At 33.0% G+C, this 13,653-nt stretch overlaps 1 protein-coding gene across 3 annotated transcripts in view; it reads right to left on the reverse strand.

Annotated features, from left to right (window-relative positions):
• Nucleotides 1-13,653, reverse strand: part of BRIP1 (BRCA1 interacting DNA helicase 1) — a 183,822-nt gene that overhangs the window by 121,982 nt on the left and 48,187 nt on the right. For all 3 annotated transcript variants that reach the window (XM_037993750.2, XM_008011223.3, XM_073004883.1), the window contains exons 7-9: nt 10,854-11,144; nt 3,976-4,197; nt 1,860-2,059 (exon numbers count right to left, since the gene is read on the reverse strand). In XM_037993750.2, coding sequence (XP_037849678.2) covers nt 1,860-2,059; nt 3,976-4,197; nt 10,854-11,144 — 713 coding nt within the window. The remainder of the gene's footprint in view (nt 1-1,859; nt 2,060-3,975; nt 4,198-10,853; nt 11,145-13,653) is intronic.

Genomic DNA, 13,653 nt, shown 5'->3' on the forward strand with positions numbered 1-13,653 from the left:
ACCAAGTAAGTCCTGAGGCACTCCAACATTTAGATATCAAAAAGAATAAGAATTAGTAAAAGAAATGATAAAAGAATGGACTGTGAGGAGGAGGAAAACCAGAGATGTCACAGAAGCTAACACAAAAATGGTTTTCAAAGAGGTAGTCATCAACTACCCAACACCACTGACTGGCTGAGATAAACAATAATCTCTGTATTTGGCAATATAGAGATCACTGGTGATCTTGATAAGAACAGCTTGCATAGAATTGTCCAGAGAGCAACACTGCTAGGATCTATGAGGGAAGAATGTCAAGTGAGAAAATAGAATTAGCAACTATAGACAACTCTTTCAACAAACTATGTTGTAAAATAAAAACCACAAAAATCTGCATAGCAAACCACCACCAGAAAAGACACAAGCAAATGGCAAAATGGGGTGGAAAGTATTTACAACTCTTATTGCAGGCAAAGATTTTAATTCCCTAATATATGAATGGGGTTTTATAAATCATTAAGAAAAAGAACCACAAAAAGAACAAAAAAAGAACAGAGATGTCAACAGGCAGTTGACACAAAAGGAAATACAAATGGCCTTTAAAGATGCTTAATTTCATGCATATTAAGGAAAATGAATATTAAAACTACATTGGGATACACTTTTCACCTAGCAGGCTAGAAAAAAATAATTTTCATACTCTTATACATTGCTGGTAGAAGCATACATTAGCCCCCCCATCATCCACCTATTGTGTAAATGTTAGCAATATCTATTGAAATTACAAATATGTCTATGCTTTCACCCAACAATTCCACTTCTAAAAACTTTCCTATAGATATATTTGCATACAAATGAAATTATGTATGTTCAAAGTTATTCATTACAGCAGTATAAGAGCAAAAGACTAGAAACTTCCTCTGTTAATCAGAGGCTGGTTAAATAAACTATTGCATATCTATCTAATGGAATTCTAGTTATCTATTTTTTTTTAACTGAGAAAGCTTTCTAGGTCTTAACATGGAAAGGTCTCCAAAATACACTGTGAACTGAAAAAAGCAAGTTGCAGAAAAATGCATGTATAGTATGCCATCATTTGGACGAAAATGAGGGACAATAAAATGTACCTAATATTGGTTTCATAAATGAGTAATATGTATTGAATGATAAACTCGTTTAGGAGAACACAGACATTAAACAGATCAGGAATGAAACTGGAAGGAGGTTTTTACTATACAAATTTGTATACATTTTATCTTCAAACCATGTGACTGTATAACATTCAAATTTTTTTAAAGTATAATATGAAGGAAACAGAAAAATGCTACAATAAATGAAATGGGATTCAGAGTTGGGAAGTTTTTTTCTATGGTAACAAGATTCTAGATCAACAACTTAATGTCTAATAAAAAAAATTATCTAGTGTAAATTTTCATAAAGCTAGTACTAAATATATTATTTTAGAGTACTGAAATCTTGATTAATTAAAACCCATGAAACTAGAATCCTATTTAAATTGGAGAATAAAGCAATACATTAAAGTCATGATCCAGAATTTTAAAATATATTAATTAAAAGCATGTTTTATGTATAGGTTCAATATCCTATACACATCCTTTGGGGCTATTACATTATCCTGCCAAATGAGGAATAAGATTCACAATTATTCATTTTTTTAAATCACTTATGTTCATTATATTCTTGTGAACAAGACAAAAGGTTGGACTAGCCTTATTTTTAAAGCTTTATTGGCAAGGAACAATCCATTTCCCAAGAAGCCTAGTTAACCAAAGTGTACTGACTTTAAAATACTCTGGCATAATCAAACATATTTTTCATATAAAGGCAGCACAAATATACTACTAGACAAATATTCTTACTTAATGAGGCTATAGCACACAGCTCGTAGGGGTTCATGATCTTTCCTCCTTATATTATTGTTGACCATACTATCTAGTTCATCCCGAGCAAACCGAAGCTGAACTTCTGTTATACTGTAACTTGCTGATTCCCGAGCACAGTCCTCGATGTTATGAGCTTCATCTAAAATGACAACCTGTTCTTTCAGATTTAAATCCATCTATAAGATAAAAGAATTTTCTTGTAAAACATTTGGCAAAATAGATTTAACAATAGCAGGCAAAGTATTTCATTTAAAAATTCACACTATAGGCCAATATTGCAAGTGCAATTACATAAGCAACTGATTCTAGGTCTTAAATAAAACTTCTGAAGCACTATGGCCAACCAAATGTCAGCTATACATTACCGATTTTGCCATTTTTCACTCTTAAAATACTTTGCAAACCTATCGACAACACCAAAAACATGTAAGTGAGCCTGGATCAAGGTATCACTGGCTACACAGAAGGGTACAAAATCCCACTATGAAAATGTTTCCAACATAATTTTACAAACTAAGTATAAGACCTTTAAAAGTAAAATAACAAAACAAGATTAAAAGCATAAAACCTTTAAAAGTAAATAACAATACAAGATTAAAATGACTCTTAAAATACTAACATAATACAACATATATGTTTTGTTTTAATCTGTCCTGCAGTGCTTCTCCAACATGGGAGTTGGAGAATTGTTCTTCTCCTACTCCCATGTGATGCTGGCAGGACTATTAACCTGTGAATCAAAGGACATCCCCACTTTCACAATGGGGGTAAGGCCCAGGATTGTCAGTTAAATAGAGTATTCCATCCTTCTGTGGTCACAGTGACTGGTTCAGGTTCAGGAATAGACATAAGATCCATGTTAGGCCTGAGTAATCTGGAGGGACTAATATGTGGTCATGCTCTTTTCTCCAGGTGAGTTAGCTGCTTATGGTTATCTTTGTTCCATAAGCAAGAGTGAGAACTTGCCTGAGAATAAAGCTATCACAATAAAGAGAATCAAGTATTTTTTCTTAAGCTTTTTTTAGGGTGGGTTTGTGTCACGTTCTATAGAAAGAGTACTGACTAATACAAGGAACTGTCACAAAGCAATTGTCAATGAGTTATTTTGAGGAAGTAAGAATACAAAGAAGGCTGAAAAGTTATGAAAAAAACATGGAAGAGTAGGAAGTATATTGGGGTTTAAAAGATAAGTAGGATTTGAATTTGGACAAAGAGTGGGCACGGCATTCCGAAGAGGTGTCATCAAAAGCAAAGATAGAGTAAAGAACAAGGTATCCTCAAGGGAGTATGAGGTAATTTTTGAAGGATTCAAATGGGGCAGATTCAGGTCAGACTATTGAGTATCTTGAGTGTAAGCTTAAGAAATATGAACTTTATCTCATGAGCAAAGGAAGCAATAGATTTTGAAGCGGATAAAAGGATGTAATAAAAGCAACATTTGGAAAACTGACCTGGCATTGATATGCACAGTGTCTCAGAAGGAAGAGAACTAGTTAAGAGATAACCAAATAAAAGGTAGGATAGAAGGGGTAGTAAACATAATGCCTATTAATTTGGATCTTAAAGAAATAGAAAGCTGAGATGAATTATGCAGTCAGACTTGAAGACAGGAATAACAAGTGACTACGCCAAGTTATTTACTTTTTGTCTTATGCTGTTAACAATTGCATGTCTCTAAAAAGAACCAGGCAAATAAACACAAAACACAAATGCCATTATCTGAAGTTCACTTTTCAAAAGCTCACAAAGCATAATTTTATTCTCCCAACGTAAGTTCTTCAAAACATAGGTTTTTCAGAGAAATGTTTTTAAATCATTCTTTTTGAATATTCATAAATGCAAAGAGAAATCCTGCTGTAATCCCACTTTAGTCACTATGTTCCTTAAAACTGCCTGTTATTTTGGAAATTAAAATGAGTGGGTTGATTTTAACACACGTTAGGATACGTTTTCAGTACTCTAATATGTTTATACAAATTTATTTACATAAATTAAAGCAAAAAAACACATTAAAATATCTAAAAGCTTTTACATTCAACATTTATATCCCCATAAGTAGGAAAAAAGTTCTAATTTTTACACATATACTCACACTTTCCCTTATTTGTGCATCTAGAAGATAGTTGTAGGGACAAAATATGATGTCAGCATCTTGTATTAGTTCTCGGGCTGTGTAATATGGACAGGCCTTTAGTTTCTTCCCTAGGCTGACAAGTTCTTCTATATCCCAGGCTTTGCACATCCCTTGGAAAGTCTGTAATGTATGCTGATCACTAATTTTATGAACTCCATGATAAAAATAGCAGGATTTTCCCTAGAAACAAATATGCATAACTGAAATGTGAACCAATATTGGGATAGAAGGAATAAAATAAGCTTATCTCAGAATTTGAGGAACATCATTAAAGCCACAAGGCTAAGATTTTACTGGTTATGCCACCACACCCGGCTAATTTTTTGTCTTTTTTGAGACAATACCATAGCTACAATCACAACGAAGTCTGGTTGACCTCAGACTTAGATAGAACTCCAAATCAGAAAAGCTCCAAATACCCTAAATTAACTTGAAAAAAAATTTTTTTTAATATGTTTGTTATGGCTTTTTTTTCTGATTAAACTGATGTTAGGCATGAAATATTTCTGAAAGGATTCACAAAACAATGGTATCACTGGTTGCTTCCAAGGATGAGAATTAAGTGACTGGGCACAGGAGTGAGAGATTTTTCTCTGTAGACCCTTTTGTACTTTTTTAACTTTGAGCCATGTGACAGTATTTCTTATTCAAATATAAACAAGAAGGAAGGAAGGTAAGTAGGTAGGTTGGAATGTCCTGAGGGAAAAAAAGAAAGTAAGAGTATTCACTACAAAAAATTTAGGAGTACCAAAAAAAGCCTAAACTATCCGTAATCCTATTACACAAAGAATGCACTAGGAACATTTTGGTGTATTTCGTTTCATATTTCTTCTATACATGTGTATATAAGGATATCTCTACAATGTTAAAATAACAAGAACAAGCTAGGCATGATTACAGGTGTGAGCACTTTGGGAGGCTGTGGCAAAAGGACTGTTTTAGGTGAGGAGTTTGATACCAGCCTGGGCAATGTAGCAAGACCCTGTCTCTACAAAAAAATAAAAAATTTGCCAGGATTGGTGTATCAGTGGTCCTAGCTACTCAGGAGGCTGAGGCAGGAGGATCACTTCAGCCCAGGAGTTCGAGGATGCAGTGAGCTATGATCACGCCACTGCACTCCGGCCTGGGTGACAAAACAAAGCTCTATCTCCAAATAGTAATAAAAACAAGAACAAAGCAAATGTTCCCCAGGCATTAAGGATTACTAACAATCCAGCCACAGTAAATAAAAATGTTTATAAAACTGTATTCCCTTTATTTTTTTCTGGCTAGTGTATTAAAAATCATACCAGGAAAATCTTCTGACATCACTAAGCATCTTTTCATTGCTGCTCATATATGTACATTGAATTAATGTGCCATAGCTGATGAACCAGTTTTCTTATTACTGGACTTATAGACTGTTACCAATTTCCACTTTAGATATAAGGCTGCAGTGAGCATTCTTATGCTGGTTTCTAAATATTTTCTTAGTCTATATTTTTAGAAATAGCATTATGGGATCAGACGCTATGAAGTATTTTTAAGTTTCTTGAAAACATATAGTGAAATTATCCTCCAGAAAGTATATACTGTTTTGCATTACCCTTTTCCCACATCCTTGTCAACACTGACGTTATCTTTTCTTATCTCTATTTTAAAAGTAAAAAACAGAATCTTGTTTCGATTTGTATTTTTTACAGTTTCTAGCAAAGTTTAACATAGTGTTGTATGAATAGTCTAACAAGGTTCAACCGTAATTTGTGTTTCTTCTTTTGTTATCTACTAATGCCCTTTGCCACTCTATTACCTTTTTTTTTCAGAGATGGGAGTCTCACTCTGTCACCCAGGCTGGAGTACAATGGCGCAGTCCAATCTCGGTTCACTGCAACCTCTACCTCCCAGGTTCAAGCGATTCTTGTGCCTCAGTCACCAAGTAGCTGGAACCACAAGTGCATCACCACATATGGTTCCTTTTTTGTAGAGACAGGGTTTCTTCATGTTGCTCAGGCTGGTCTCAAACTCCTGAGCTCAAGTGATCTGCCCGCCTTGGCCTCCCAAAGTGCTGGAATTACAGGCATGAGCCACTGCACTCCACCCCATTCTATCACTGGAAATAAAAAAATTTCATTACAGGTTGGGCAGAGTGGCTCATGCCTATAATCCCAACATTTTGAGAGGCCAAGGCCGGAGGACTACATGAGCCAAGGAGTTCAAGACCAGCTGGGCAGCATAGGGAGACTCAATCTCTACAAAAAAAAAAAAAAGTAACCACAGTGAGCAGTGACCACGCCACTGCACTCCAGCCTGGGCAACAGAGTGAAATCCTGTCTCAAAAAACAAAAAAAAAATACTCATTACATGCATTAATAAAAAAATAAAATGTTTGATAAAACCCAGCCCTAACAAGAGTGTCTCATATACTATTAAAAATGTATAAAATTAGAAAAGTATACATATTTTTAGAAGTATAAAATTCTAGTAGTAGAAGTACATAGGCAATTTGTCAAAAAACTACCAAAATTTAAAAGTTTACCATTAATGTGAATAGATGTACCCTGTACTGTTAAATAGCCAAAAAACTGAAAATAAACCAAATATCTACCCATAAGGGACATGTTAAATAAGTTACGGTAAATTAATACAAAAACTTTAGCCCTTAAAAATGATTGAGATTTGTCTATGTGTTGATTAGGCTCTCTACGTTAAGTGAGAAAAACATGTTGCATAATGTGTATAGAATGATTAAATTCATGTAAACTGCTTTTTTAAAGAATATATATACACATAGCAAATACATTTTTTAAACATTCTGGTAGAATATATATAAAATTTTACAGTAATTACCTTAAAGGGTTAAGGAGATGGAGGATCTAGAAAAAGAGAGCCTCTCTTTTCATTTTCTAACCACATACATGTACTACTTTTCTTTTTCAATTGTCATTGGAACTAAGTGGTAGAATAATGGGCCACTTTTATTTTAATTAATTATACATATTTATTTTAAAATGATTTTGAAATAAAATATTTTTCCTAGTTTGCTATCCTTAACAAAAAACAACCATATATAAAATATATAAATTATATTAGGGATAAAAGACTTTGAGGTAGCTATATATATATATATACATACACACACACACACACACACACATTTTTTGTATTTTATAGTTTCTAGCAAGGTTTAACATAATATTGTATGAATAGTCTAACAAAGTTCAGCAGTAATTTGAATGTCTTCTTTTATGTTATCTACTAATGTCCTTTGCCATTGTATTACTGGAAATAAAAAATTTCATTACAGGCTGAGTGCAGCGGCTCATGCTTATAATCCTAACACTTTGAGAGGCCAAGGCGGGATGAACTATACTCTCTCTCTGCATATATACACACACATATATATGTATATATATCTATATATATGTATATATGTATACATGTGTACATATACATACACGTATATATACACACACACAATGCATATATATAAATCTTACATTTATATGTATTTTTATCTATGAATTATCTAAAAGGAGAATCTATGTTTTCAAAACATAAATACATCAGTACATACACAAATGTATCTAGATATTGCTAGAACAAAGTAAACCATAGAAGATTCGTAACCTATAAAAGAATGTCAGCAAATCAAAGGACAAGACATGAATAGCTGAGGACCAGTTCTCCTAAAGCTTTGTATTCAGACATGTTGAAGGATGCTACCTGTAGGTCCTCCAAAGTATTAAAAATAAAAATTAGGAGGAAAGGACTCATCTAACTATATTTAGGCCATTTTCTACATTATTTTCACTTACTTTCTCTAACCTCTACTGTTCTTATTCTTCATACTGTGTCAACTTCTCCCTACCTCAATGCCATCTTTGGATTTTGTTTCTAGTGTAATCAAAATAGCAATGGATGAGGAATCAGAAAATTTGGGTTCTGGTTCCTCCTTGCTAATTACTTGTCTGACTGAGCAAACTTCAGGGCCCATTTTTCTCATGTGACTCAGCATCAAAAGAATATTTGAACCAGAGGCTTGTAAGATTCCTTCTGACTCACTGACTATATCATCTCTAAAATTCCTTCTAGCTCTAAAATTCTGTGATTCAGGTAAAAATGTGTCAATCATCTTTCATACTCAGTTTGATACACACTGAGTTTAATAATAGGACATTCACCATTTCTTCATCCCAAACTTCTTCCATACAATTCTGAAAGCTTATCTTTATACAAAATGATCACCAAAGTGCCTTTAGAGTCTATGACTATGAGCTATTAAGTCTCATTTTAACCAAAAAAAGAGGTATATCTAAAATAATATTTCAGAATTGTCATTCCTAACTCTAGTTAAAATTATTTTTTCTTAACTGAAACAAAAATTAACTTTTAACAGATAAGTGCATACTTTTCCAGTATAAGGGCACTTTAGTAAAAGAAACAATGAACAAAAACACATGTGCCTTGGATCAAGCCAAAAAATCAGAAAGTTTACACTTTAAGGGCAGTTAGAATGACACCCCTCTGCAGGCTGATAGTAAAACCAGAAAAGCTCATCCATTTTAGCAGTGTAACACAACCCTGAGGAAGTCTGTCACTTGAAGTGTTATCACACTTTAAACACTTTCATTCAAATTGTCAGTTATCTGTTTATCATTTCGCTTTGGTAATTCAGTCATAGTAAACACAGACACCTACGGTGACTTTGTAATTGGCCTCATTACAATACCAAATTACTAAGGGGGCTTGAGAACAAGAAAGAGGATGTTCATGTATGCCCATGAGGTAAGCATTCTGAGGCAGAATTAGGTCAAGGCAAACCACAAGCAGATATCTTCAATTATTCATATTACTAATATCCAAAAATAAAATACCTGTTCACTTTAAGACAAACTAAAGGCCAATGAAAAATTCAGAACATTGAAGTCTATTGAATTACTTTTTATTTTAACATGATTCAAACTTATGAGTAAAGATCAATAAAAACATAACCAGCACTGTAGGATTCTAGGTTACACAAAATGAAACTGTCTGCCTTCAATACACAATCTTACACTTTATCATTGCTTTTACCAATGTATTTTACCAATGTATGTTTTTGGTTGTTTGTTTTTGAGACAGTCTTGCTGTTGCCCAGGCCGGAGTGCAGTGGCTCGATCATGGCTCACTGCAACCTCTGCCTCCTGGGTTCAAGCGATTCTCATGCCTCAGCCTCCCAAGTAGCTGGGAATATAAGCACGTGCCACCACGTGCAGCTAATTTTTTGTATTTTTAGTAGAGACGAGTTTCGTCATGTTGGCCAGGCCAGTCTTGAATTCCTGACCTCAAGTGATCTGCCCGCCTTGGCCTCCCAAAATGCTGGGATTACAGGCATGAGCCATCATGCCCGGCCAACGTATTTTTTACAAATACACAATAATTTCCCCAATAACAAGTAAAACAAAAAAAGATAAAAATATGGTGACAATACCAGCAAGTCTTCTTGCATAGGCTATATAGCCAAAAAGTAAATTTGAAGCATTTGGGGAATTCAGCATATCACTTAGTCACTATGGAAAGCAGTCACTCATGCATGAAATTTATGGAGTTTTACCTTTATAAAGAGCTTTATTTTATTGTTTTTGAATACTTTCTCGTGGAAGAGAAGTTTTTTAATATACAGAGTAAAAGGATGTCACAATTCCTCAGTTAGTTAGAAAGAACTCTTTGGAAATAAATATGACTGTAGAATTTCAACAATGGCTTTGATTCAGTAATTCTGTATTCTCACTTGGCTCTGAACAAGTCACTCAAGTTTTGCCACTGGAACACCTTACTACTTATACTTTATAATCTTGTTTGAATATCTGTTGAAGTATCTTTTGACTATCCCTAAATAAAGCTTAAATACATTTTCATCTAATAAAAGAGTATTAAGGACAAAAAGCATAAAACAAAATAACTAATTCACATTATATGATAAGGGGTGATATATCAATGAAATGAAACTCTGGGGGCTATAGCTCACAGTTTTTTGTGTAGAACCAACTCTAATAAGATACTAGTGAAAAACAAAACAATTCTCAAAATACATTAAAGTATCACTGGTCACTTCATAGTTATCAATCTATGGTTCACTGATTTTGGGGTATAATTTCATACTTGCAACTTCAATTTTAGAGTAAAATAATTGTCACACCAGAACATAGGCTCCCAAACTAATACTGCCCAAAAAAAATTATTTGAAAGTCATATAAGTCTTTAGAAAGAAAGACTTCTCTATTTCCACCAAGCCCAAATTCATATTATTCTAATTGCCTTGGAAATTTTCAAAACCACCAATGACATCTTTTTAAAGTTAATAATTTAGTATCACTTTTAAAAGAAGGGTTTGTATTAAGCAGAATTATGAGGTGGGATAATCATTATATTTCTCATTCAATTAAAAAAATCCAAAGTTTGCCTGAACAGAGAGCCTAAATAAACTATCTGCTTTTGAAGTTTTTAAGTATGTAAAGTATATTAATTAGATCTACTTAGACTAAATCATTTAAACACTTCTGTCTCCTCATATGACATCATCCAAGTTTGACTATTTTTGGCAGCAGGATTTAAAAGAAGAAACTAAGATACCTGACTACAACAGAAATTAACTTCAAGGAATTAAATATCCCCAAGCTTTAAGACCAAATCCCATACTTTAAAACTTGACTAAAGATTTTCTTACGGTAAAATTATTTTTTAAAAGATATCAATATTAGCAGTTAATTTGATTTTCCGAAGTTGATTATCACTAAAATGTACATACAAAACATATACTGAGTAATTTAAATATTTTCAGCCTTATTTTTTCTCTAAAACAAAATAACTTTACTCACATTTCTCCCATCTAGCAATTCCATGCACTTTTCATTTCTGTTGAAGTTACCAACTACCTCAGGATGGACACAAGTATGATCCCTGCTGGAAAGAATAGTCATCGGGACCCTTGAATATGCCGTCCTCCGGAGCTCTCTAGTAATCTGAGCAATCTGCTTGTGTGTGCGTGTCCCAAAATATATTTTGGGTATCTTGGATTTCCCTGCATGATCCTTCTTAATGGTATTCGACGACTCTTGACTGTTTCCTTGTTTAGTAGAACAACAGCACCTAGAACAGTGGCCAGGGGGCTGTAAGAAAGGAAAGAAATGATAACTAATATCTAAACTACCATAAAAAAATGTTATCAAACCTCACATGGAATCAGAACCTGTAAGTAATGAATCACAATGGTCAAATAAAGAGAAATTACAAGAAATTATAATATCTAAAACTTGCCATTAAAGAAAAAACTACAAATACAATTTAAAATTGGTCCTCATTCTTTTAAAAGTTATAAATGATATTTCCACATTTGCACACTTTCTAACATACCACTCTAACTCTCCAATTCCAAATGTTTTGAGTACATTTTAACTCTCCTCTTTCATAAATTATAAAAGTGATAAAGTAGGAACAATTTTAATTTTTTCTTAGGCTTCATATGAACTTGTGATATTATAGTTTAGAGTTAATAGTTTTGTTCACAGCATAGTTCATTCAAATATTCCTTAATACACCAATGCTTTTGAAGTGCTTTTAAATATAGTTTACAAAAGAATAGAATTATCAAGTTGAATCTAAAGTATCACTTAACAACTTCAAGAAGAGAGAATTCTTCTTTAGCAAAGGTACGAAAATAAATGCAAAATATTAATATTTAATAATGAAAGCAGGTTGCTTGTGTGGAACAAGTATATCTGAAATTCAATTACCTGTCATGGAATGTAAACCCATCGTAAAATTATCATCCAGGATAGTTTTTCCCGGACAATTTCACTTGTAACTCAGTTTCATAACTGAAATAGTTATATACATGTCTCTTTAAACAAACCATATGGAACATCAGGAATATAGTCTACTTAATTTACCTGAATTTTCTCTTCTGTTTCCAAATCCTCAAATACTAAAAAAAAAAGAAGTTTAATGCTATATATTAGAACTCACAGGTTCTTAATAACTACTCCCTTCTAAGTCTCAATTATTACACCAAATGACACAGAACAAAGTCTCATTTTAGAGAATAGTGTAAAATGGTTAATTTATAGAAGTGGTCATTGATGGGGAAAGAAAAAAGGTAAATAGCATTGTAACTTGAAAGACTGCGTGCTAAAGAGTTTTAATTTAGTAGAACATGCACTCTACTTGACTGTTTTTTTTTATTATTATTATTGTAATCAGTAAGATTAGCCTTCATAAACAAATGCTAAGTCATAGCATGTTACACCACAATACTGGGGATCAAGCTGTCTTTTAGCCTCAACTCAGTGGAAAAGCAAGTTCAAATTACTCCCAGTCTCACTCAACCTTGTCCGCCATTAAATATTACAATACATGATAGAATGGATGTAAATGTGACCCTTCTGGAGCTGTCACTCACTGGGATAAAAGGTTCACTGATGTGCCAAATAAACAGTCAGTCAAAGCAGATAAAGTTACAGCCATGCTGGAATTGTTACAGTCTCCTCTCAGGTTGCCAGTAACAGCAGATTTCATTACAGAGTGCTGCCACATTAAATAGCCAGTTCCAAATATCCTGCCTTCTATATTGAATAATTACTTATTCACTAAAAGGATAAAAAGAAGAGTTATGAATGGGGCTCTTGTCAACAGTGAGGCAGGAAACAGCTGACATGTGGTTTATGTTACATATGTTGCAATATCCAACAATTTATAGTCACAGAGAAAATGGAATGCAAATTATATCATGATATTTCTGACTGAATTCTTTTTTGGCTTTTGCAATGATCATATTAATCAATTAACATACAAAAAGAATTTCATACCATCAATCATTTCGCTCAATTATACTATTTATCTTCCTTATGATACAGTTAAATTCATGTGAATACTAGAATGCTATGGCCCAATGCATTGTTATGTACTACATAGATACATTATATCTAAGCATAAAAGTAATCCAATAAAGTAGCTTTTTCTCAAGGCTGAGAAAACTTACTTTTTGATGTTATACTTTTCAACATCAATTCCACTTAAAGCTTTACCATCTACTCCTTTTAATTTCACCTTTTCTTTTGGTCAAAAAAATTCAAACAATAATACAGAAATATTGTTTAAAAATCAACTATCGCATCACAAATAATTTAGTGTATAACTTACTGACCTTCATATATACATATCTTTCATACCTTTTTCTCAAATAGAAAGGGATGCTATTATACAGTTTTACAACTAGATACTTTGTTTTCAAAGTTTTTAATTTTTAAAAAGGGTGAATTTGGCAGGAATAATTTAATGTTCTACTTATCTTTAAACGTTACACTAGTAGTGGTACTAACAAAAGCAAAAGATCAAGAACTAGTATCAGAAAACTTTTCTCACTAGAGTGACTTTAGTTAGGACCTTAAATCTGTTTTTCACTTCATAATTCAGAATACTATAAACCACAGCTAACTTTATATTAAACATGTTTTTGTTTGTTTTTTAAGTTGTAAAGTAATATGAACAAATTATAACATCTATGAACTTGACTAGACTCCTCAAGAAGATGGTTTTCCTTTTTTCTTTTCTTTTTTTTTTTTTTTTTTTGAGACATACTTTCACTCTTTTTGCCCAGGCTAGAGTGCAATGGCATGATCT

This window comes from Chlorocebus sabaeus, chromosome 16 (assembly GCF_047675955.1).
Source record: "Chlorocebus sabaeus isolate Y175 chromosome 16, mChlSab1.0.hap1, whole genome shotgun sequence".
NCBI classification, from domain to species: domain Eukaryota; kingdom Metazoa; phylum Chordata; class Mammalia; order Primates; family Cercopithecidae; genus Chlorocebus; species Chlorocebus sabaeus.